Below are 26053 nucleotides of genomic sequence, written 5' to 3' on the forward strand. Positions count from 1 at the left end.
TTGGAGTAAAACATTAGAGGGAGAAATAACTGTATCTCCACATCACAATATCCTTGTGCCGACTCTCAATAGGGTCATTGAAAATCAACCAATAGTGTCGGGGATATTAACACATCCAAGTAGTAGAAAACAATTTGCTAGCCGACAAAAAATGTCATTGGAGAACGGAGGGAGGTATTTATCTGTATATACATCTATACTATAGATCTGCTGTTTAAAACAATAATCAATGAATCATGCCTAGTTGACACAGTAATCATCGTGCTAGAGTCATTTATTGGTGGTAAGCTCGTACTACTCGTTTCAGATGCGTCTAAAATAAGAAAATTTTGTAAATTTTGGATGTAAAAATCTATAATTGTTGTTTAATTTATTAGATTATTAGATGTGTATTTTTTAATTGAAGGATGTGTAACATTTAACATAAATTACAGGGATCTAAAGGGATAAGACAATGGCCGATAAATTGATGTACATTGTACATCCCCAAAGATGATACACAAAACTTACCCTATCTGTACATCTGTTTGACTTTCAAATTAATGAATCGACCAATTAAATTTAACTTAAGTCCCCAAAGTTGTTAACCCAACGAATAAAAAAACGTTATTGTAAAACTTTGGGGACTAGTGTAATAAACAGCCCATTGTCCCCTCTCTCTCTCTGCATAAATAGTGATTGCAAGTTAACAAGTATGATAACATCCATAAATGAGCTAGAAAAATTAGACGTAAAAACAAACATTGAGTGATGAATTTTCCTGTGAATTTTATAAGGGGGGGGGGGGTAGTTTTGACACATTTGCGTAAACCTGGTGTAAAGGCTTTATCTTTTGACTGAGAGGATAAGTTATTTAAGATAAAATCATTTTTATATGATGAATTTCCCCCAGATTTAAGATTTTTTGGATAGGCCTCCAGGTTTTTAAAAAATCTTTACCTGTCCAGAGACCACCTGGAAGCCTGGAGCTCCTCAACCTGGAGGCCTATCCAAAAAATCTTAAATCTCCTTATTTTTAAAAGTAACACATATTTTCATCTAATTATAACTGATACAATGTTGACAAAAATTAGATGCTTTTAAAGGTGCTTTCCCTGAATTTGCATATAGAGTACTGTACTATCTCCTTCTATTTCTAAATAAAATTGAAACTAAAGGTGGGGGGCGGACGTTTTTTTTCTATAGCTGACCTAACCTACATTAATAAACAAACAAAACACTAACCCCCCCCCCACACACACACACCTTATTTTCATTTAGATGGGGTTCTGTGCTCATTAAGGCGCTTTGAGGTTAATATCCCTTTGAACATTGATTGTGAGTTGCAATATGTGAACATGAAACAAACCCTGCATAGTACATCCAAAGAAAATAGAAGAGAAAACTTGTTTTAACATTCTTCGACCTGCATACAAATTTGGGTTGGGCCGGATACATATTTAGATGGAATCGGATACCGGATTTTCGGCCGGATAACCGGATATTGAAGAAACAAAAAAAGTTGCCTTCATAAAATGTTTTATTATGTAAAAAGGTTACAATTTTTACGACCGTCTATACGTCATATAAGTCCGTCAATCTGTAAAATTAATGAAGTGTTAATTATTTATTTTTGCTTCTAGTTTTTTTCTTCAATTTCAACATCAAAATTGTAGTTAAATTTTTTGTTTATAAAACCAAACCTTTTGATTGTGAAGATTTATTAAGGCTGGGGCCGGGTGGGGGTAACGGCGGGAGTAGCCTGGAGGCTGCAGCTGTCGGCGGCGGCAACAGATTGGCAGCTGCCGATGCTTTGGGCTGGCTGATGGTGGCGGGAATGCCCTCGACTAGTTTGCCGACTAGACACGCGGCCATAAGACTTTCATAGTTCACCCATCTACAAATAGATTATTATAAACTAGCGGATACGCCCATAGAATCAAGGTGTTCTGTATTCCAAGTAGGGTTGGGTCGGATATCCGGTCTGGCCGGTTATCCGGCCGGATATCCGGTAATTTTGGATATCCGGCCGGATACTAGATAATAAAACTATCCGGTTACATGATATCCGGCTGATTTTTGACGCCGGATATCCGGTAATTCGCCGGATATCGAACGTTGGCCAGATATCCGGACAGAACCGGATATCCGGGTTTAGAAATCAGCTGGATGTCCAGTATCCGGTATCCAGCCTAAAAAGTATCCGGCCCAACCCTAATTCTAAGGGGCAGAAAGAGGTTAGAAAAATATTTTAAAACCATCCAATGACTTAAATCTACAAATCAAATAGTCTAAAACCATCCTCGAACTTATGTGATGTTTTATTTAAATGGAGAACTAAATCGGTTTGGTAGTTCTTGAAATCCCAGGATTCAGACATAAAACCTTATTACTATTTTATTATAGAATAGGATATAAAAAAATAGTTGGATGTTGATTTTTGATAGATCTAGAGAAACACAGAAACAAACAATCAATTTCTTTAAGGTTTTATGTAAGAACCATACCTTATTAAATAAAGAGTAGCCACGGTTGCAATGTAAATATTCATTCTAGCAATGCCTAATTATTTATCAAATACTTTGTGCAGTATAATTACATAATTGAATGCATCTACACACATTAATTTATTACATTTAATTATTAATGTATTGGTTCTTTCACACAAACTTACTTTGACAAGGTAGGTAGATAATGTTTCTCCCCTATTTTTTTTTATTAAAAAAAAATATTTATTGCTCCAATGGGTGCTCTAACCCTGCGGGGGTCTATCCCTAAAGGACTCTTTTAACTTACACTTAAACTAACCTGAGGCGAATTCTTTTTAAAAAATTTGCCTCACTGAAATCAGTTTGCCTCACTAAAATCAATGAGGATCACTAAAAATTTAGAGGGAATAATTTTGTCTCAGTAAAATTTTAGTGAGGCAAACTGATTTTAGTGAGGCAAAAGTTTTTTTAAGAATTCACCTCTGAAAGAAAATAAGCATCAAACTGTGTTTATTCCCTAAAAGTTTTTTGTAATCCAATGCATTTTTATTTAGAGTTATAGAGATGTTTTTTGACATTTCAATCGAATAAGTTGATCAGAGTTCGAATTATATTTTGTGAAAAGAGCCGCAGATTGCCATCCCTGTTAAATTCTTTCCCCTCTTTCTCATTAAAATAATATTTTTACATCTTGCACTCTATTAAACCAACCAACACAATGTTCTTAAAGAAGTAGCTTTACTTCTACTAATATATTAAAGTTCATTAAAATATAATAATTTCAATTAATACGATACTTTTTCATTATAAATTGAAATAATACATCAGCAAAGTAAAAAACAATTAAACTTTTAATTAATGAGAGTAATTTCAGCAGAAATTTGGGAAAATACATCAAAGTAAAAGGCAATGGATACACGTCGGTTTCTTCTAGAGTGCCTAATAGAGCATAAAATCTCCCTATCTTTTTTCACAAAAAAATCGAAAATTAGGGAGAGGGGTTCATTTGTTTTCCTATAACTTAGGGTCAAGGTTAGGTTATGTTGGGTACTGGGTACTGAGTGGTCACCTGCTTGGGCGAGGCATAATAAAACATCACACCCCCCCCCCTTTATTTTCAATTTATTTTTGAAAAAGGGGGGGGGGCACTGTTCGACAAGGCCCTTTGAGGGAAAGTACCGAATACTCGATTTAATTTAATGCCTTTCATTTAAAATGTAAAGTTTAATAGAAATTTCTAGCGTTGCTCGACTAAAAAGTTTCAGCAAATCTATCGTAATCCTTATATAAAAGTAACAGAAGGTCTGTGTGTTAAGAAGACCCTTTAGTGCCGACTGAACGCAAGACAGACAGGGTTGATCCAGAAAGGGTGATACAGAAATAAAATAGGAAATACAATTTTACCTATGAACTTCATTAAATAAATCTGTTGCATCCATTCCAGCACCTCGAACTAAAAAAAATAAACATTTGTAACAACATTGAATTAATATTTAATATTAATATGAAAAAACAAAAACAGAGCTGGATCTTTAAATCCTTTTAATGGTGCGCTAGATCGGGGTGCGCCAAATTTAAGCAAATCACAGCGCGGCATTCCATACAATGCTGTGCTCTCATTGGTGGAAAGTTGGATCGCCCCGATCTGGCGCACCATTAAAAGGATTTAAAGATCCAGCTCTGAACTACATTGACTTATTGAAATTCATATTTTAGACGCAAAATTTTAAAGATCATATAAAATTATGACAGACAGACATACAGCTAAGTACTAAGGCCTCCTTGATTCTTTTGTTTGCAACTCTGCCTTTTAATATTGTTGACACTTATACTAAAGTAACAGGATGCCTGTTTGTCTGTGTGTTTGTACCGAAGGATCTCACTAACCGCTGAACCGATCAGGTTCTCCTTTACAGGGTAGATTCTCATAGGTCCCGGGAAGGTTTATAACTATTTTGGGGGAGGGAACCACCACCCTCTCAAGAGAAAACACCCCTAGAAAAAAATTACCCCTACTTAAAAAAGAGACTTGAACGAAACATAAACCAATTATTTCTCTAATTAAAAACATTCAAAGTGCCACTAGAGGCCTCTAGGGGCGTAGCCGCTAGTAAACTAAATAAACTGTCATTGTCCTATCCCTCCTTGTACAAATGTTTTACCTAGTTCATCCCATCCGCCAGGGTGGTAGTCCATGTATGGTGTCACATTGAATACAGCTCCGTTTATTGCCATCCATGCGTCCTTGTTGGAAAAAATTAACAATTACCTTTTCTGGGAATTTTGAATTCAAGACCCTTCGCTGGCAGCAAATATAGGTTCTTAGAAAAATCCAATAAATAAGTAACAGGATGTTTGCTTATCTAAGTGTATGTTGGTTTGTACAGAAGGATCTCGCTTACCAAAATAGTTTTCCTTTACCCTCCCAAGACAAATTACCCCTGGACTTCCCCCATCCGCCCCCAACAGATAAGTGCCCCTAAAGGCCTGTAAAGGCGCAGCCACTAGGAGTAATTTAATAAATAAACAATTAGAAATATTAATCAGTCAGATTGGGTGTTAAGAGATAGAATACGATTTTAAAAGCTTTAGGTATATATATATCAAGATTTGATTATCAATTAAAAAAAGCTTGAAAAACTACCTTTTTTGTTCCATGTTTCTTTAATTCAGATTTTGTTATTTCTCTTAGTTTTCCTTTCACCCTAGGACCTCCAACACCTTTGATAATAAAAATAAGAATACAAATAATTAAATGGAAGATTTTTCTTATTTGCACTTTAAATTCAAAGTTTACCTAACAGAGTTGAGGTACCTACTTGTTGTATTTGTGGCAAGATTTTTATTTTGATGTGTAGAAATTTTAAATTCTTACGAATATCACTAAATTATGTTCAGATGCATTCTGTAAAACTACATGATTACATCTTTTGAACAATTAAAATACCCTGTATGGAAACGACCAAAATGAAAACAATAGAACAATACCTACATATCGCTCCATCAATGCTTTGTAATACTAATAATAATTTCCAAGCTTTGTTATTCCCAGTTAAAAATGCGTGTATTCATAGAGTAGCTTCGATTCTAAAACAAACATTAACCTGTCAAGTCCTGTCCCGACTTTGTAAGCCTGACCCAATCCATTAATCCGAATCCTTTCTTCAGTCCAACTTTGTTTCGTGGATTTCCTAAAGGCAAAAATTCTAGTTAAGAAAGAGAGAAGGATTTCATCCAAATTATATTACAGGGGTGTATATTCAGCAATAGCATGGGATGGGATACAAAAATATATGAAAGGGGAAAAAATGAAAAAACAATGAGTTCAGAAATAATTTTTCCCTTACCTCCTTAAGGAAAAAACTCGAAAAATAAGTGGGAGGGGTAAAAAAAGGAATGATGTACTAAAAAAGTAAAAACATGTCAATTTTTTCTCCCTCCTTATGGTAAGGGGGGGGGGGGAATAAATGAAATATTTGCATTTTTGGGGGGTGCTGGAGGTGTCGACTTATTTTAAGATTAAAAAATATAAACCCTTACCTACTGACTTTTATAAAAATACAAACAAATGGCAATGTTAATGATAAAAAAATAATGTATAATATAAAACTACGACTGAATTTCTCTCAATTATACCTTCTCTGTATGAAGATCAAAATAAGGAACGTAAAGCTGCCTTACAAGTCATTGTTTCAATACCAAAACCAGTAAGTAATATAATATATTCAATTCAAGGTTCTGAAGGGATGAGACAATGAACGATAAATTATATATATCACAAATGACAAACAAAATTGACCCTTCTGTAAATTGAAACTTTAAAAATTCAAGTAACCAAAGTTTTGAGCTAAAGAATAAAAATAATGTCCCCTTCCTCCCTCCTTGAATATTTACTACCTGTAGCAGAGCCACTGGAGGCAATCTGTTGAGAGGCAGGCAGCGGGAACAATCCACCAGGGCTAGGTACACTGAAAACAATTATATTCTTAAAGCCATCTAAAATACCTGGGATGGATTTGAGATAGTTTCTTAGAAATTGGACACAAACACATGTGAAAATACCATCCATCCCCCCCCCCCTTAAAAATTATTTTTCCTTTTTTTCATAACAATCCCATCCTAAATAAAATCACCCTCTTTAAGTCTTCTTCCCTAGAGACTAGGGACAAAGCAAGAAGTATGCTAATATGTTGAGGACAATTAGTCAAAATTTAACCCAATGATGTTTTTTTTCTTCTCCCAAAATTCTAGTATTGAAAACATTGATAGTTAATGAAGCAGCCAATAAAAATTTATTAGTACTCAAAGTTTTTAAGCCAACGAATTTTAAAACGTGATTACAAAACTTTGGGTACTATTAATTTTTTTAGCAGTTCCATATCCCCTCCCTCACTAAAAATATTGCATTTAGACTCTTCCATCCATATCATAGAAAAAAACTTTTGATGTTATACAAACATTGAGCAAAGTCTCTGAAATTACCAGTAACCACCCTTGTCAACCATTTTTTATAATGAAAACTAAAGATAATTCTAAAAAGATAATTTAAGATTCAGATGATCACTGCAGTGATTTGGGGAGTTTAATTCTCTTATTTTGGCTCTAATGTATGCCCCCTTACAAGAGCTCTTAGATGGTAAGGGAGCAACCACTATTAGGAGGCTTAAAGTTTAAAACTTATTGAGGGGTTATCTGATTTTTTTTGTTTGCCCATAGAATCTCAGGTTGTAATACTTATAGATAGGTTTTTTTTAAAAATTCTGTAAATGGTTTTAGGCTTTTCTTTTTTCTTGCTTACTCAGTCTCCCTTTGAATTAGAGCTCTTTGAAGCTAAGGGGTGCAAACGATAAAACAAGATTTAGTGGAGGGGGGCAAGGGTAATCTGTTGGTTTAAGAGACTTACACCAGTGGGGAAAGTAATGTTTTATAAACATTGTGCACACACTATTTTACTCTTACACATATCATTTTCGGAAAGTATATACTTTCCGGAAGCCAATCTTTATGAGGAAGGTATTTTTAGAAAGCGGAAAATGTGTAGAAAACACCCATGTAAATTAGAAAATCCGCAGAAATCATTTTTAAAAGTTATTGGCAAACATTTGCAATGTTAATTTGCAAAATTAATTTTATGCCCTAAATAACATATTCTGAAATAAATCTTTTATGAAAGTTTATTATCTTTGAGTTTAGGACATGCTTAAGACGTAAAAAATATTTTCAGTGTTACTTTTTTTGCCCTGTGAAAAAAGGCATTTATCACATTTTATTATAGAAAATTGCATATAAACAAAATAATTATTTTTTTCTACAGTCAACACAAAAATTGGCATAAAATCTTTCATTTTAAATGTAAAAGTCAGATAAAGAATCCTTTTTAGAGCAAATATAGTGCAAAAAGTAACCAAGACGTTTTAGCAAAGTATGAATATCTAATGAAATAGATACTTTTAAATTTTGATATAAATATCAGATAAAAATATATAAAAAAAGAGATCAAAAACTATAAAACAAGGTATATATTTTTTTCACTCTCTCACTGAATAAAGAGCACTTTTAGGTTTGATTTTAACCAATGCAGCACTTAAAAACTCATTTTTCAAGGTAAATAAACAAAATAAATGCAATTATACAATTAAGTCAGTTTAATAATACAGTAAGCCTTTTTGTAGCAATTTTTTTTTGTTGAAATTATTCTTTATTTCTATAATAAATTGTATTAAAATCTAATGATTTGAAAATTCGTAATTAAGAACTTCATTTTTACACTGTTTTGGCATGTAAATTACAAAGAAAAAGATTAAATCCTTTAAGTTTGAATAATACTTTATATATTTACATAATAAAAACATTAAAATTGTTAAAGATTAAAAAAAAAGATAAAAATAAGTAATTTTTAAAATCATTTTGTGTTGCAGGGTTTCGGATCCGCATTGATTTTTTGCGGATCCGGATCCTCAAAATTTGGTCAGTGCGGATCCAGATCCAGATCCGGATTCGGATCCTACCGGATCAGATTCCGGATCCTTGACAATAAAAATAAAATCACCAAACCTTTTAAAAAATATTTATTCTTAATTCGAAGTCAAAAATACTTTTAATTTTCAAGTCTTACCCTAAACCTTAAAGATTGGCTCTCATCAAGAGAATGTCTGAGATTTTATATAAATTTAGGTAGATTTTTCCATTTTTTCCGCATTTTTTTGAGTCCAAGGATCCGGATCCGGATCGCATTTTTTTGCGGATCCGGATCCTTGGACTCGAAAATATGCGGATCCTTGCGGATCCGGATCCGAAACCCTGGTCGTCTTCATAAACTATTTCCACTTTATATTTTAGTCTGGTAGAATTCATAATTATAAATAACCTTTCTTGAGCATATATATGTTTTATTGAAATTAATTATAAGAATGTAAAACATTTTTTGATTGATTTAATATTAACAATTCACCTAACATTTTGTTATTTTACTTTTTTTTGAAACTCTTTTATTCTTATTAATAATTCTATTTAACACAAAAAGCTCATAGGGAGTTGATAACCTTTATTTCTTGCTTTGTATTCTAATCAGGTATTTTATTTGACTAATTTTTTTAAAACTATACAGCATGCATGTTTGTATCAATAATGAAGACATTACGGGTTTTTATGTACAAAAAGTTGTTTTACAGCAAGAAAAAAATATAATCTTTCTAGTAACTAATATACAATTTTGTAGTTTTATATATGTCTGTATTTTGGTTTCTAAAAAAAGTACTATACCACCAAACATGCATGCCTGAAAATTAGTTTCAATATTCGTATTAAACAGGAAAAAGAAACTAAGTCGTCGTTATAATTATTGTTTGTCATTTTTGGTGTAAGGTTTTTTTTAATGAAACTTTTTTTGATCTCGTGAATTCGATTTCTGCGGATTTTCTGGTTGCCAGAAATGAAATCTACGCATCTTTTTTAGCTAGATGGCATTTGTCTGGTTAAGATTGGATAAAAAATTCTTTGGTTGGTTAAATTTAATAAGTGTGCTTATACATATGTTTTACTCTTGTACATATGTAATAGATCTATCTGGTGGTCCATCATTCGAGTCAACTTTTAAAATAGCAAACATGTCAGTTCGTAAAAAAATCTGATATTTAATAAATTAATCTATATACATGTTAAAATTGCCCTCTCGATTCTAAACTTTGAATGATTCCTGTATTTAACTAGTCTTAGAAATTTAATTCCTATGACGAAAACGAGCATGAGCGAAGCATCTCCATAAACCAGTCATTCAATGTATGTAAGAATGTCCAATTCAAGCTTACCCAATGTCAAACTGTTTATTTTTTTTGAGCTTTACTTTAATGTCAAACTTATCATAAAAAAAAAGATTATAATATATTACATCAGCAAATTCTGTTTGTCACACATAAACTATATATAGAGAATCTGCACTAACATACCAGGGATCTAAAGGGATAAGACAATGGCCGATAAATTAATGTATATTCACCTATGATGATAAACAAAAATCCCTCTTCTCTAGATTACAAATGTTGGTTAAAACGTTTGGACAGTGAACTTAATGAAACAACCAATCAAAATTCATTAAAAGTCCCCAAAGTTGCTAAGCCAACGGGTAAAAAACATTACCCAAAACTTTGGGGACTGGTGTAATAAACAGCCCGTTGTCCCCTACTTTCCTGCTAACATATACAAGTATATGTAATCTTAGTTATGAGTTGTTGAAGCTATATTGAATTACATAGTTGTATTACACGGTATAAAAAGAGAATTAAGTGATGCATGATATTCTATACCAAGAAATATGGAAATATTATGTGCAAAAACCTTTTTCGGTTAGTGTACTCCTCCCCCCTCCCCCCCCCCCCCCTATTACAGGGAAATAAGAGCAAATCTGCTCTATATAAGCTACCCCGAGCACATAAAATAAGAAGAATAGAATTTAATCATAAAATATATGTTATTCTATAACAAGAAATATGGAAATATTACCTATGTGCAAAAACATATTTTTGTTATGTTTCAGCTTCCCCCCCAACTTTAACTGAAATAAAACAAAATTATGCAAAAGGGATTTCATCACCCCCCTTCCCTAAAAGTTTTCCAATACTCCCCTCTATTTATGGTTGCATTATTAAAACAATAGAGGGGAAAAGGGTTAAATAACTGTATGACCCCAACACGTGGACCCTGTGCCGACATTTAATCAGCCAATAGTGTCGGGAGTATTACCACAGCCAAGTCGCTACAAAAGAGCAGAACGTTACTTGCTAGCATACAAAAAAAAGGTACCCAACACTGGAACCAGGTGGTTGTCTGTCCAGGGTTATACATACATCTATACTTAATGCATTTATTGTTGAATTCAACTTAATGAAATAACTCAATAAGTCAAGCCATTCGGAAGAATAAGATAATGCTTTTGTGTATAAATAGAAGTAAATATTTTTTGTAGTTAAGTAAGACTACCTATATATCAATAGTTAGCATTGTGTTTAAGTCATGCATGCAATTTTTGTATAACAATCATATATTTAGGTTACGTAACAAGTAGAGTGATGACTGTCTGTAAATTCTATGGGTATTTATCCTTTTAGAAAAGTAACAGGTTGATTGTCTGTCTGTCCTTGTGTACCGATGGATTTCGCTAACCACTGGATGGACCAATAATGTTCTCCTTAACACGCTAGGCATCTCACACCCCCACAATTTTTTCAAATCTAAAATTTAATGTTGGGGAGGGTACGTTTCATCCTCCGTAGATGCCTATAGGGGAGTAGCCGCTAGTTAATCCTTATAATAATGTAAAAGGATGTTTGTTTGTACTAAAAAAATCTCACTAACCGCTGAACCGATCGGGTTCTCCTTAACGAGGTAGCTTCTCCGGGGAAGGTATTTTGGGGGAAGGTACCACCACCCTCCTAAAATAAATCGCCCCTAAAAAATTACCCCAAAAACACCGCCCCTCTTCCCCAATTTTTAAAAAATCTAAATTAAAAAAATGGATTTGGGGATTCACCTCCCCCTCATCAAGTGCCTCTAGAGGCCTCTAGGGGGCGTAGCCGCTAGTATTAAATATTTCAAGAGTAATTCTATCATTAAACAATAATTAATCGAGCAAAACAATTTGGTTAATTGCATCATTCAATTCATTAACACATGAATAAATACTTATATTGAAGATATAAAAATAAAAAAGAATATAAAAATACCAATGAGAGAAAGCTTAAAAATAAGACAAACCGACAAACAAACGTTAACAAATATTAAGAAGGCCTGTAGCTTTTTTATTGCTACGCCTACAAAATTTTTTTCTAGGAAAAATTACTACCTATTCAATCTAAAGTAATTCATAGCATTCTGACATTTAAAAAATATATCCTATAATGTAAAGTACCTAGTAAGGTTTTTTTGTTTGAAGCTTAAGATCTTGTAGATGTTGAAGGTTCTACTATTTTAAGATTATTCCTTATTGTTACAGGAATCATATTACAACGTTTTAAACTCAATATATTATCAGTGCTATCATGGCGCAAAACCATAAATGAAGAAAACATTTGTATATTTAACTAATTTTCAAATAAGGGAATAGTAGCTTATGCGTAAAGTTGTGAGTAGGACTCCAGTCAAATGCGCTTATTAGGTCAAACTGTTTTTAAATATGCATTTAATTATACTAACAACATTAAAAACAGTTAGACTTAATAAACGCATTTGACTGGAAGCTTGCTCACAATTTTACGGATTATTGCGTAAGCTACTATTCCCTTTTTTAGCATTAACTTAAATAAGATCGATATTCGATATATCTTTATAAATTAAAATGTTCATTATACCTCTTAACCAATTAGAATACCTTATCCGATATGACTGAGTTAAATCATAATGGAGATTTTCTTTCAAATATTACATAAACACGGGATAAATATTTTTTCCTAAAGAGTTAAACCAAGAATTTTTGTTTTAAATAGCGAGGCTTTTCTATTATCAGGGCATGTCTGATAGTTTATTTAGGTGTGATAGTATATCTTATCAATATCAAACTTTGTATGGTGATTCCTGTTACAGTTAGGAACACTTGATTTGTACTGAATGCAGAATAATGAAGCCGTTGCTACTTAATATTTGTCAATGTTCATTTACCCGTCTAATTTGTTAGGCTTTGCTTTTATGGACATTATCCCCATTGTTTTTGTTTTGTAATCATATTACGATGCATCACAAAATTATATCTGTATTTCAACCAAAGTTTTTAAACAAAATTAAGTTTATTCTAAACTTATTAAAATAAATTCAGTTACATTTAACTTTGAAATATAAAAGAACTATAAAAATAAATCATCTAAATAAAATAGTACCCAACTTAAATAGTGCCTAAGTTAAAATCTTTATAAAACAGTAACAGGAGTTCTATCTGTTTGTCTGTTTGTACTGAAGGATCTCGCTAACGGCTTTTACTTTTTCTTTTTAAATCTACAATAAAAAATTGGTTTATCGAATTCAACTCCCCCCTCCCCAAGTGCCCTTAGAGGCATCTATGATCGTAGCGGGCATTCTGTAGTATAATAAACTAGCCTCTAGGGGCTTTGCCCCATGAGGTTTAATCAAACCAATTTTTCGTATTTTAGATTTAAAAGAAATTTTTTTTTTAATTTGGGGGGGGAGGGAAATTTTTTTTTTTTGAGGGGGGGGTAGTAGACCCCACTATTTTAATTTTAGTTTTAAAAAGAAAAATTTTTTGGGGGGGTTATTTTTCATTTTTTGGGGGGGTTGGGGGTGTCCCACCCCCCAAGAAAATAGTTATAAACCTTCCCGGGACCTATGAGAAGCTACCCTGTAAAGGAGAACCCGATCGGTTCAGCGGTTAGCGAGATCCTTCGCTACAAACAAACAGACAAACAAACACACACACAAACAGACAGACATCGTTCTACTTTGTATTATAGATAATAAATAGATAATTATCCCTTCAGATATGTACATAGAAAAAGTTAAAGTATTCAGGGATATAAAGGAATAAGACAATGACAGATTAATTGATGTACTGTACATTCCCAGTGATGAAACACAAAATTACTCCTTCTATAGTTTAAAATCAGTGGTTGAAAAATTGGACACGCAACTTAATGAAAAATCCAATCAAAATTCAATAAGGTCCCCAAAGTTGTAAAGCCAACGAATAAGAAAACATTAAAAAACTTTGGGGACTTGAGTAATAAACAGCTCATCTATCTGAAAAGAGTTATATTCATCATTTTAACAGCGAAGCTTATCTATAATTAGGGCCAGTCCCTCCGTACGTCCGTAACGGATAGCATCATCATTAATATGGGCATGTTAGAATTATCCTATCTTTCAAACTTCAAACACGTAATGCTAGAAATACCTTGGCAAATAAGCAGGCCCACTCCTGTTTCGTAATTACTACCCCCCACAATAGACGTTCACGGGTGGGGTAAAGGGGTATTTACCCCCCCTTACCCCCTGAAACTCTAAAGCCCCTTAATTCCCCGGCATCCCGATTCTTAAAAAAAAATATATTAGAATCTCCCCTCCCCTCTCCTCCAAGCTATTAAAGCATTGAAGTCCCTGCCTCCAACTAGATCTAGATCAACAATGACACAAAAAATGAAGAAAAAAAATCTGAATTGTACAAATCCCTTTATTCCAATATATGAATATACAACCTAGGTCCTAGATATCGGGAAATCCGTCCAAAATGCAATGTAATGCTATAACATACTAAGCTACGTAAGATACTTTATGTTTCTACATTATCGCAAAATTAAGATTTGGATAAACTTAAATTTCATATATAGACTCTTTTAATTAAATAGATTAGGAAAAAATGTTAAAATTAATCAGAGTGAGGGGACAATAGGCTGTATTGTATATTACACTAGAAATATACAATATAAAATATAATACCGTTTTCTTATTCGTTGGCTTAACAACTTTGAGGACTTGGGAGAATTTTGATTGGTTGATTCAGTTGTGTACTCAAAAGTTTCAACGGCTAACTTTTACCTACAGAAGGGGTAATTATTTGTATCATCATTGGGGATATACATCAATTTATCGGCCATTGTCTTATCCCTTTAGATCCCTGAAATTAACACAAAAATTAATAAATGTCATGACTTTGCAAATTTTATTTTACTAATAGATATCATTTGCTAATGTATAATTTTAACATTTTTGTGTGATAAACTTGATACATGTATCTCATCTACATAATAAATCTCCTAATTGCCTGATATGAAATAATTCTTCTACCTAGTCTTTTTGGCGATTAAATATAGCAATAGAAGAAAGCTACCCCACCGAGATATTTTAATGTAAAAATTGGAGATTTCAAAACTCTTAAAACAATTTATTATTGCAAAAGAGCATTTTTAAATATATAAATACAGATGTACAAAACCAGACAACTACCTGGTTCCAGCATTGGGGACCTTTTCGTCTGCTAGCAAATTGCTTTCTACTCTTATGTAGCAACTTAACGGTGTTAATATTTCCGACGCTATAAGCCCAAATGAAAGTCAGCACAGGGTCCCCACCCCATGAACATGCAACTATTTAACCCAGGGAGTAAGGGAGGGGACAATGTATCGAATATTCAATTTTTAGGAGTCTCAGACTTTGGGTACTGGCTTAAAGGGAATGTGCACGAATACAGCAGATTTTGACTGACTTTGGGTACTTGCGCATCAATGCCCCGCTAACTAGCTGAGATAGTTCTGAATATGCAGACAGAAAAATTTGTTATTAATGGCTGGTTTTAACAAATATTTTTTCCCAAGAAAATGTCATTTCATGTATAGAAACTCTACTGTGATATTTATGTATTAAACAATCTAAGAACCGCTTGAATTTATGTGTCAGTTAAAAATATATAAGAAGGGTTGAGGTAGTTCTAAACAAGATTTTTCTAGTGATAAATTACAGAAAGTTTACTACATTGTGATGTAGGTATTAATAATTTAATTTTAAAGTAAATGATTTTTTTCTTAGAACTAATTTTGTTCTAAATTACATAGGTTACCATGATCCCTTTACAATTTTACAATTTTGGTAATATTTTCTCGATAAATCTGGTTTTCATTGCTTTTCAGCGAATGCTCTTAAATTGAATTAATTGCCCATTGTCCCCTCCCTTACTCCCTGTATTTAACCCCTGTCACCTCTATTCTTTTACTCTAATGTAGCATAAACCAATATTACTAGGGTCAGTCAGTTCGTTCGAGTAAGTTAACAAACGTTATATTTTCTCAAAAGCTTTGAAAGATAGAGTTATGATTACAACAATAGGGTATTTTAGACCATTGTATATAATATTGGCGGCCAGACTGCTCTATGGCCTTTTTTCTATTTTGTTTTCAGGGGTGTTGTATATTCTGCTCAAGATTTATTTATCCACCCGGCTAAGAAATATTCTATTTTTTCCCTAAATAGGGGTAAAAAAAGGAAAAATATATTTAGTAATCTAACTTTATTCTTTCAGTAGTAGATAATGTTTATCAGAGGGAATCTACTCAAGAAAGTTTAGAAGCCGTGTAAATTCTATCTATCCACTGAGCTTTACTGTTGTTTGTCAGAGAGAGAGAGAGAGAGAGAGAGAGGAGAATGGGCTGTTTATTAACCTAGTCTTTAAATTTTTATAATAATTTTTGTTATTCGTTGGCTTTACAAACTTGGAGACTTTTCCTGACTTTTGATTGGTTGGTTTATTAAGTTAAGTGTTCAAACGTTTCAACAACCATTAATTTCATCATTGGGGATGTACATCAATTTATCGGCCATTGTCTTATCCCTTTAGTTCCCTGGTTGGACGAACAGTATATAAGTCAGAAGTAAGATAAAATTTTGTGTCTGTAATAAGCTAATAGAATGTTGTACTGTATCAAATGCTTTGTCAATATCTAAAATACAATAAACATTGTATTGTTTAATGATGTGCTTATTGGCAGAGGATAATATAGTTCTTCAAACTTAAATGCACTACTACTATTGGGGATCTAAAGGGATAAGACAATTGCCGATTGATGTACATCCCCAATAATGATACACAAAATAACCCCTTAAGTAGATTATAATAAGTGGTTGAAAAGTTTGAACACTTATCTTAATGAGCCTATCAATCAAAAATATCTAAAGCTGTTAAGGCAACGAATAAGAAAACGTTATTATAAAATTTGGGGACTAGTGTAATAAACAGCCTATTGGCCCCTCTTTTTCTAACTTCTCTGCAAATAAAGTATGTCTGTCTGTTTAGACATCGTTCTACTTTGTATTATAGATGGAAACATAAACTTATCTTCAATTGAAATGGCCCTTGTTGTTTGCTTATAATTCATGTGCTTTTGACTATAAACTAAAGTTTAAAATTGGTAGGATGATTCCATTTTCATTACCTTAGATTTGACTTGTTGGCAGCTGGGGGTAGGGACAGGCAGGAAGCTCCAGGGACTGATAAACTGGATCCGCCACCTTTAAAATAATGTAGATGAAAAATAAAGAGGGGGAGAGTTTTTGAAGAGGTAGAGTTCAACTTATAAAACAAAACATGCATATTTTTTAATGTTATTTACATATTTAGAGATAAAAGATCCACATTTTGTTTTATAAGTTAAACTCTAACTCTTCAAAAATATTTTTTTCTTCATTTTTACCTGACCAGAAACAACCTGGAGGCAAATCCAATTTTTTTTTAAATATAGGGAAACTACACATCCCAAAAGGAAACTTTTTGTGAAATAACCTATTCTCTCACTCCAAAGACAAAGCCTATAATCACTGTTTTGTTTTCAGTTTACGCTAGAGTGTCAGAACTCCCCCCACCCCCTTACAGGGTTGTATTGTATATTCTGCACAAGATTCATTCCCCTCCTGCAAATTTTTTTATTTTTTTCCCCCTCCTAGTTTTTTTCCAGAAAGGAAGGGGATAAAATAAAAAAATAGTTTTAGAACTCTTTATTTTATTCATATCATGCCCCCTTTCACATATTTTTTAGTTTTTTTCACCAAAGATGGGAGAAAAAAAGAAAAATATGCTTTCAGTCCTCTTAATTTTTACATTTTTTCCCCCCCAACAACATATTCCCCCCCCCCCCCTCAGCCTGATCAAATTTGCAGAATATACACCCCTGCCCTCTTATTGATCTCTAAAATTAATGTCAAGGACAGACTATGTTTCAATATCTCATCTAATTTATATATATTGTTGAAATCGATAAATAATTACTTGGATAGTGCAACAGATTTTCGCTTACTCTAATAAATGAAACTTTCAACTGGCTATTATAACGATACCTTTCACCCCTCCTTCTCTTGTGAATTTACTCCATGGAGGTACGTATTGACCAAAAAGTAAGGGCAACCAAAATTGACGAAAAACTTTCCTCTGTCAAAATATCCATGTATATTAGGTATATCCATTATTGTAGTTTTGAAACGCTTGAAGTTGTCCCAAGGAACGAACATCTTTTGTATATTGTTTTCTTAGCCAGCTTTCCGAGGTTAGTAAGATAAATTGCAGTTGTACCTCCTGGGACTCCGAGGCTATTTGTTGATATTTTTGGTGGTGGTGCCATCTTATACTTTTCTTCTTTGTATGGAAACACTTTTTATAGGTATTATTTTAAAAGCTTTGCACCAGGGAGGAAGGGTAAAAAGTTTAGGTACTTCTTATGAATTTGGATTAGTTGGTTCTAAAACTAGTAGTAGTGTCTAATCTTTTCAACCAATATTAATCTAATTTGTTTTTCAACATTGGGGAAACCAATTCATGTCTTACCCTTACAACTGGCACTTGAAGATTTACAAAAAGAGTTAATAAACTTTGCAAAAGCACATACCTTCCTGATACAACCATTTTTCCCAATTCATATGTCGTTAAAAAAAGGCATTTTTTTTATTGATAAATCAATCCTATTCTTTTCATGCTTTCATTCTTTATGTCAACCTACTCACTTAGAGTATTAGTTTAAGTTTGGAATAAAGAGTGTCTCTTTTCCTTTGGTTTCGTCTTTAGAACTAAAATCATTGACATTCACTTCAATAACATTTTTATCCATTAGGTATTTTGTGGATTTTCTGCAACAAAAATATATAAAAAATATTACATTACAAAGATTTTCAACATTGTTAAAAAATATACAGGGATCTAAAGGGATAAGACAATGGCTGCATGATAAACTGATGTACATCTCCAATTATGATACACCAAATTGAAACGTTTGAACACTTAACTTAAATAACCAACCAATCAAAATTTACTTAAGTCCCCAGGGTTCTTAAAACAATGAATAAGGAAACGTTATTAAAGGACTTTGGGGACCAGAGTAGTAAACAGCCAATTGTTCCCCCTATCTCTGTAATATATACCCTTAATGGAAAATTATCTTTTAACAAACAAGTTCTCAAATAGACTGATAGCAAATACTTGTTATGGTAGACGAGAACTTAACTATCACACTGTATTATCACATTTTTAAAGCTTTAAGAATTCCATAAGAAATAAGTTACATAATGTGTTAGAAGATATAAAAAATTAATAACAAATACCATAAATTAGGTACCTTTATGATTTATAATACATAAGATAAATGAGAGAATAGATATGGCACTCAAAAAAAAATTTTCAGTAATTAAGTTAAGCTTTTAAATCTCTTTTTTTATAGATAAATAGGTACGTTTTTTGTCATTGAAAAACTCATTATCTATTCAAAAGTAAAAAGTAACAAAAAGTTCAAAAAAAAGTAAAACAAATTCCTTATATTGGTACATTTATGATTTATAATAAACAAGATAAACAAGAGACATGAATATAAAGATTTTCAGAAATGAGCTGTTAAGTACTTAATTTTTTTGTACGGCATATCTAAAAAATTGAGGTAGAATAAATGGAAAGCTCATGATCTATTAAAATTGTTTTGGAAGAAAAGCGTATTGTTTACAATAACAAAGTAACTTTTGGTAATTTTATACAAAATATGTATAGGATAATACAGGGGTGTATATTCTATATGGGATCCCCTGCTAAAGGTAGGGGGATAAAAAATATGTGAGAGGGGGACAAAATGAAAAAATAAAGAATACTGAAAATATGTGAAAGGGGTTGAAAATGAATAAAATAAAGAGTAGGTACCAGGGTTGGCAGATAAAAAACCCACCCCAAAACCCACCCGGGTTTTTTGCCCTTTAACCCACCTTTAAAAACCCATGGGGTTTTGTTTTTTTTGGGTTTTATTAAAAAAAAGTAAAATTGTTTCAAAAATAAGTTTATTTTTCATTGTTTATATAAAAAAAATATGTTTTTCATTGACCCCTTGCATGTATTTAACAAAGGAATAGACTGCTGTGCTTGATTTTGCAATTGTCACGGGCTCAAGAAGAGATATATCAGCAAGAAAAGCACATACAGTTTAAGGATCTTTAGATTTTTGCATTTTTTCTGTTTTTCCTGTAAATAGCAGCCAACTTTTCATCTTTCTTATGTCCTAGCCTGTTTCTAAATATTAAAAGAATGGACCTTATTAGTTTCATGGCACCGTGGTTTTCTTTGTAATTTTATAGTAGCTATTAATAGGTTATTTTAGGTTAGGTTAATTAAGGGGTAATAATTGCCCGCAGGGGAAGAAATAAGAGAAAAGCTACTGTGAAATTACTATGAAACTCGCTGCGCCATAGAAAGAATCGTCTACATACATATAATATATTATTCAAGCTTTTACAGTATAAAAACTATAAAAACCCAAAATACCCCAAAAAACCCTAAGAAACCCCTAAAACCCGGGTAAAAATTTTCCACGACCCCAGGGTATTTTTAAAAAAACCCGGGTTCTGCACCGCCCTGGTAGGTACTGAAAACATTTTGAAGAAAAAAACAACGGGGGGGGGGGGGGGGGGAGGAGGGGGGTGAGATTGATAAATCTTTCGCAGAAAATACATCCCTGTAAATCAGCTGATAATCACTTAAGATTTTATTACCAGGTCTTGAACTTCTTCAAACATCCAGAAAAAGTGAGACAAGCCAAGTACTCTGGCACTTTATCGTTAATCCTGGAAAAAACCTCCTTGTGTCGCAACATAAAGCTCATACACTAAACAATTTTATAATTAATCATTACCTACCTAGTCAATAGGAACCCTAAAACCTAACTGTTTTTTTTGGGTTGGGTTTTGATCCATTTTTGGGGTAAATTTTTCTAAGCTCGATTTTTATTCGGAGGGTGGTGGTTATAAAAAGTTATAAACCTTCCCAGGACCTATGAGAAGCAACCCTGTAAAGGAAAACTATATCAGTTCAGCGATCCTTTGATATTCAAAAACAGACAGACATACCTACATCCTGAAACTTTTTTATTAAGATTATGATTCATATGGAATCTAACAGTAATTCAGGAAAATCCAAAAACTATTACTCAAAATTAAAAGTGAAAGATATACCTAATAGATCAAGAACAAAATAACCTTGGTAATGGAGTCAATACAGGGGTGTATGTATATTCTGTACAAGATTCACATTTCCCCCCCCCCCCTCCCCAGTTTTAAACCTAGGAAGGAAGAAAAAATGGAAAAGTAATTGTAGTATGCTCTCTGTATTACCTAATTTTTTTAGCCCATCCAAATATTTTTCGAGTTTTTTTTGTAAAGAAGTGTTTTCAGAACTCTATTTTGTTTATCACCCTCCTTCTTTTTTTTTGATTCCCCCCTCCCCTCTTTAGAAGGGTAATTCATGCAGAATATACACCCCTGAATAAAAGGCTCACCCAATTATCATCTGGAACGTTGTTTTTGAAGCTTACAGACTGTATTGTTCTGCCCCTCGATTTCAGGAACCCCTTGACATAATCCTTAACTGTGTCTTTATCCACTGGCATATAACAGGTCTCGCCCGTATACCTGAAAATAAATCTATAAATATAGATGTATAACATTAACCAGACATTTACCTGGATCCCCATTTCACCTGTTAGGGACCTTTTTCATTTCATCTGCTTTCTGCTTTTTAATTTTTGTAGCGTCTTGGCTGCGTTAATATTTCCCACGCAATGGTTAATTTTCAAAGACCAATTGAAAGTCGGAACAGGGTCCTCGGGGTAAGGACATACAGTAATTTAACCCTTTCCCCCCCTCTTTTGTTTTACCCTTATTACCTCAACACTTTTATTATCTCAACTTCATCTTCATCGGATAATTCTCTTTCTCCTATTGGTAGTTTAAGTATTACTTTGTTTGCTGCGGCCTCTAGTGCTTTTCTACAGCGCATGCGCTCTACGAGATCTGTGTACGGTATTTTGTACTTGGCTGCTGCCTCACTGCAAACAAAAACATTGGATAATTTCAGGGGTCTAAAGGGATAAGACAATGGTCAATAAATTGATATACAATCACCAATATTGATGCACATAATTACCCCCCCTGTAGATTAAAAGTGGTTGAAATGTTTGAAACTCAACTAAATAAACCAACAAATCAAAATTCAATTAAAGCCCCCAAGGTTGAAAACCAATGAATAAGAAAATGTTATTATAAAACTTTAGGGACTACAGTGTGATAAACAGCGCAATGACCCCTACCTTCCTAACATAATGACTAATAGACACAGTTACATTTATAACATAAGAGGTTATCCAATGTGCCTGCAGGATAGACGTTCATATTTGACATCACAAATGGCCATGTCTAAGGTCTCTGGAGTGTAGGGTTCAAGTGTCTCTTTTAGAGCATTTTTGGTTATTCTCTTTTTCGGAGCATTTTTGGGTTTAACTGTTCTCTTTTTCTGAGCATTTTTGGGTTTAGGTATTTCCTTTTTCACAATGGTTTTCTTGGTCGCTTTGGCTTTGTTTTCATTGGCATTGTTTTTATTATTTTGGCTCCTAGTTTTTGCCATTACTAGGTATTAACTTTCTGAAAAAAATATAAAAAATAGTACATTATTATGATTTTCAGCAAAGTAATAACATATACCTTAAATGGAAAGATCATTGGATTATGGAAAGAAAACAAGGTAGCAGGTTTAGTTGTATTTTCTCAGTAGCTTTTGATAGGTTATTTTAGGTTAGGATAGGAAAATGGTAATGATTGCCCCATAGGCTTAGAGCACCCCGCAGGGCAGAAAAGCTATTGTGAAAATACGACAAAACCCACTACTTAATTTTCTTTCCATGATCAAGTTCTTTTTAACCAAATAAAAGCTTCTCTATCAACAACGTTTTCAAATAACTGATAACAAATACTTGTTATTTATAGGGTAGACAAGAACTTACCTATCACATAGGTAACATATCACTGTATTATCACATTTTTCAAAGCTTAAAATTAAATAAAAGTTACAGAAAATGCTAGAATGTAGGTACAAATAACTATATTATATATAGGTACATTTATGAATTATAATATTGCATAAGATAAACAAGAGAATGGATATGGCACTTAAAGAAAAGGGTTTTAAGTTTAAAGCTCTTTTTTGATGTATGTTTTATAGCATAAAAAAACCGATTGTTTTTCACTTCCGGAAAAACTTTCAACAGTAAAAAGTTACAAAAAAATTCCCTTCATTAGGAGCATTTTTAATTTATACTACATAAGATAAACAAGAGACTAGATTTTCAGTAATGAGCTGTTAAGTTTTTAAAACTCTTCTTTTTTTATGTATTTTTTTTTGTTTGAGGTTCAGTTGCTTATTGAAAAACTTATTCAAAAGAAGGTAAGAAGCTACAAAAAATGTAAAAAATATTCCAAATATCTTAAATTATGTACCTTAAGGATTCATAATACATAGGATAAACAAGGGACATGAATATTAAGATTTTCAGAAATAAGCTGTTAAGTTTTTAAAACTTTTTTTACAACAATGAATATTTGGTCCTGGGACCAACACAGGAGTCCCAAACGTCGGAGTGGAAAAATAACCTAACCCAACTTATTTTAAACGATCTTATAGGTTTTCAAATGCCTAACCCCTGCGGGGGGCTAATTTGTATATCTATATCTTAATCTAACCTTATACTTAATCAAATTAATATTTGTCCATTCCGACGTTTGGGACTCCAGCGTTTGTCCTGGAACCGAATAATTTTGTTTAGCATACTTAAAAAAATTAGGTTTAATGAGTTAAGCTCATGATCTGAAGCGCATTGTTTACAGTAATAAAGTACTAGAAATTATACGTAATTTTATAGTAATAGATATACGATGTATAAATCAGCTGAAAATAATCATTTTACAGTCACTTATAATTTGATTACCCAGGAATAAGGCGTAGCCAACAAGCGAATAAATCCAAAATAATGTTTGAGGGGGCAGGGTCATTAATTCTACTAAGTGATAATAATCAGCTGTATTGATTCCGTGATTTTATTTGAATTAATTTGGTTGTTGGTATGTGCTGTTGGTTATCAGGTCAAGCATGTTGAACTTTTTCAAATCTCCAATAACGATGTTACAAGTTTTGTTAGCTGGCACATTCCTGTTAATCCTGGAAAAAACCTCTTTGTGTCGAAACATGAAACTCGCACACTAAAAAATATTATAATTATTAGACAATAGAAACCCAGAAAACTTTAAACATGCCAGAATTAGTAAAATAAGCTATCCATTCCGGACAGACGGAACGATCTTAATTATAGAAAATCTTCGCTTTTAAAAAGGCTCACCCAATCATCATCTGGAATGTTATTTTTGAAGCTTTTGGACCGTATTGTTCTGCCCTTCGATTTCAGGAACCCCTTGACCATATCACTAACAGTGTCTACATACAAAGGCATATACCAGACCTCGCCCATATACCTCAACCTCTTTATTATTTCAACTTCATCTTCATCAGATAATGCTCTTTCTCCTTTCGGTTGTTTAAATATTTCTTCTACTACAGCGTCTAGTACTTTTCTATAACGCATGTGCTCATTGAGATCTGTGTACGGTATTTTGTACTTGGCGGCAGCCTCACTGCAAAAAAAACCTTGATAATCTCAGACATCTTAAGGGATAAGACAATGGCCAATAAAAACTATAATTCCCAATGATGATACACAAAATTACCCCTTTTGTGGATTATAATTAGTGGTTGATATGTTTGGACACTCAACTAAATGAACCAACAATTCAAAATTCAATTTAAGTCCTCAATAGTTGTTTGGCCAAGGAAGAAGAAATTGTTATAAAACTTTGGGGACTGGTGTAATAAACAGCGCAATTACCCCTACCTCACTGACTTTAGTGGCTTACAGAGGTTATACTTATCTCCTAGTCATAAGAGGTTATCCAAGTTTCCTGCAAGATAGATGTTCATATTTGATATCACAAATGGCCATGTCTAAGGTCTCATCAGTGTAGGGTTCAGGTGTCTTTTTCCGATCATTTTTGGGTTTAACTGTTCTCTTTTTCTGAGCATTTTTAGGTTTAGTTATTTTATTTTTCTCTACGGTTTTCTTGGTCGCTTTGGCTTTGTTTTCATTGGCATAGTTTTTATTATTTTGGCTTCTAGTTTTTGCCATTGTATTGTTGGTTAGGTACCTAGGGAATAGGTATAATTTATCTGAAAAATAACACTGGAATATAAAATGTATATTTCTTTGTTTAAGTACCTTGGAATCAACCAATAAATAAAAATACACACTTACTGTTATTGTGCCAACGAATATATTGTACAAGTGTAATTTACAGTCCAATGTCCTCTCCCTTCCTTACATTTCTAGAATGTTTTTTATCTGTCACCCCTCCAAAAAAACAGCTGATTTAAAACCCTCGTTTATTTTTATGTGAACTTATTTTTAAAATTGATTAACTTTTTAGATACAGCTTCATATAACATTTTTTTTACATAATAAATTTCTGAAATAAAAAAAATACATTATTCAAGCTTTTTTTATTAAATAGTGATCATATATTATATTCTATACAAAGACTTTTTAGTAACTAATTTCTTTTCGCTGGAACATTTCGTGTGAATTAATCTCCATACTATAAATAAATGAAATAGAGTTAAATAAAAGATAAGAAATATACGTCCCCAATGATGATAAACCAAAATACCTAGCTAATCCTTCTGGAGCTTAAAATTATAATATAAGATGAGGTAAAAATTTGGAAAATTAATTATCAATCAAAATTCAATATAAGTATCCAAGATTTTGAGCCAACGAATAACATATCTTATTGAAAACTTTGGGTACCAATGTAAATTACACTTTACAGTCTAATGTCCACTCCCTCCCTGCAATTTCCCTCTTTTATATATAAATGGTAATAATAAAAATAACAAAAGAGAGATATAAAAGACTATGCACGAACGAGACCAAGTGATTTAAGCCACAAAACATTTGATAATATTTCATCAAAAATGCTCACAATTTAAAAAAAAAAATCATATAAAACCATGGCGAAACTAAATATTTTTAATCTAAGTATATAACTATATTAGGCATAAACCTATTATATTCACCAACAAAAATTACTCAGGTTTACTGCTAGAAGGTGCTTCAAATAACTTGCTCTCGTTCATGCATAGTCCCCTTTACAAAAATTCAAACAAATCATTCTTTTTCAAAAATTTACTAAAACATTGATTTATC

General features: G+C 32.6%; 3 protein-coding genes across 3 annotated transcripts; all 3 read right to left on the reverse strand.

Annotated features, from left to right (window-relative positions):
• Positions 1-194: 194 nt before the first annotated feature.
• On the reverse strand, positions 195-18110 carry LOC145335261 (cytochrome b5 reductase 4-like). Its single transcript, XM_080180999.1, has 9 exons — positions 18019-18110; positions 16889-16964; positions 6366-6436; positions 5573-5659; positions 5113-5189; positions 4631-4712; positions 3873-3921; positions 1683-1876; positions 195-313 (listed from the first exon to the last, which is right to left on the reverse strand). Exons 1-9 carry the CDS (start codon positions 18065-18067, stop codon positions 195-197), a joined length of 804 nt encoding a protein of 267 aa, XP_080037125.1. The 5' UTR covers positions 18068-18110.
• A 1046-nt stretch (positions 18111-19156) lies between these two features.
• On the reverse strand, positions 19157-22386 carry LOC145334921 (uncharacterized). Its single transcript, XM_080180551.1, has 4 exons — positions 22121-22386; positions 21635-21796; positions 21248-21380; positions 19157-20578 (listed from the first exon to the last, which is right to left on the reverse strand). Exons 1-4 carry the CDS (start codon positions 22369-22371, stop codon positions 20462-20464), a joined length of 663 nt encoding a protein of 220 aa, XP_080036677.1. The 5' UTR covers positions 22372-22386; the 3' UTR covers positions 19157-20461.
• On the reverse strand, positions 22386-25926 carry LOC145334920 (uncharacterized). Its single transcript, XM_080180550.1, has 4 exons — positions 25103-25926; positions 24753-24995; positions 24137-24428; positions 22386-23999 (listed from the first exon to the last, which is right to left on the reverse strand). The coding sequence occupies exons 2-4, from the start codon at positions 24974-24976 to the stop codon at positions 23847-23849; spliced, it is 669 nt and encodes a 222-aa protein (XP_080036676.1). The 5' UTR covers positions 24977-24995; positions 25103-25926; the 3' UTR covers positions 22386-23846.
• Between the last annotated feature and the right edge of the window lie 127 nt (positions 25927-26053).

This window comes from Acartia tonsa, chromosome 13 (genome assembly GCF_053477335.1).
Source record: "Acartia tonsa isolate MP-2025a chromosome 13, ASM5347733v1, whole genome shotgun sequence".
Classification (NCBI taxonomy): Eukaryota; Metazoa; Arthropoda; class Copepoda; order Calanoida; family Acartiidae; genus Acartia; species Acartia tonsa.

Coding starts and splice junctions, on each gene's coding strand:
- LOC145334920 (XM_080180550.1), bottom strand. CDS start 24,976: ATGGCAAAAACTAGAAGCCAAAATAATAAAAACTATGCCAATGAAAAC. Junction 24,429..24,752: donor TATGAACATCTATCTTGCAG/GAAACTTGGATA, acceptor TTTTTTTTGCAG/TGAGGCTGCCGCCAAGTACA. Junction 24,000..24,136: donor ACATTCCAGATGATGATTGG/GTGAGCCTTTTT, acceptor AATATTTTTTAG/TGTGCGAGTTTCATGTTTCG.
- LOC145335261 (XM_080180999.1), bottom strand. CDS start 18,067: ATGGCACCACCACCAAAAATATCAACAAATAGCCTCGGAGTCCCAGGA. Junction 3,922..4,630: donor TGGCGGATGGGATGAACTAG/GTAAAACATTTG, acceptor TATTTTTTTTAG/TTCGAGGTGCTGGAATGGAT. Junction 1,877..3,872: donor TTATTTAATGAAGTTCATAG/GTAAAATTGTAT, acceptor ATCTATTTGTAG/ATGGGTGAACTATGAAAGTC.
- LOC145334921 (XM_080180551.1), bottom strand. CDS start 22,371: ATGGCAAAAACTAGGAGCCAAAATAATAAAAACAATGCCAATGAAAAC. Junction 21,797..22,120: donor TATGAACGTCTATCCTGCAG/GCACATTGGATA, acceptor TTTTGTTTGCAG/TGAGGCAGCAGCCAAGTACA. Junction 20,579..21,247: donor ACGTTCCAGATGATAATTGG/GTGAGCCTTTTA, acceptor AAAATTGTTTAG/TGTATGAGCTTTATGTTGCG.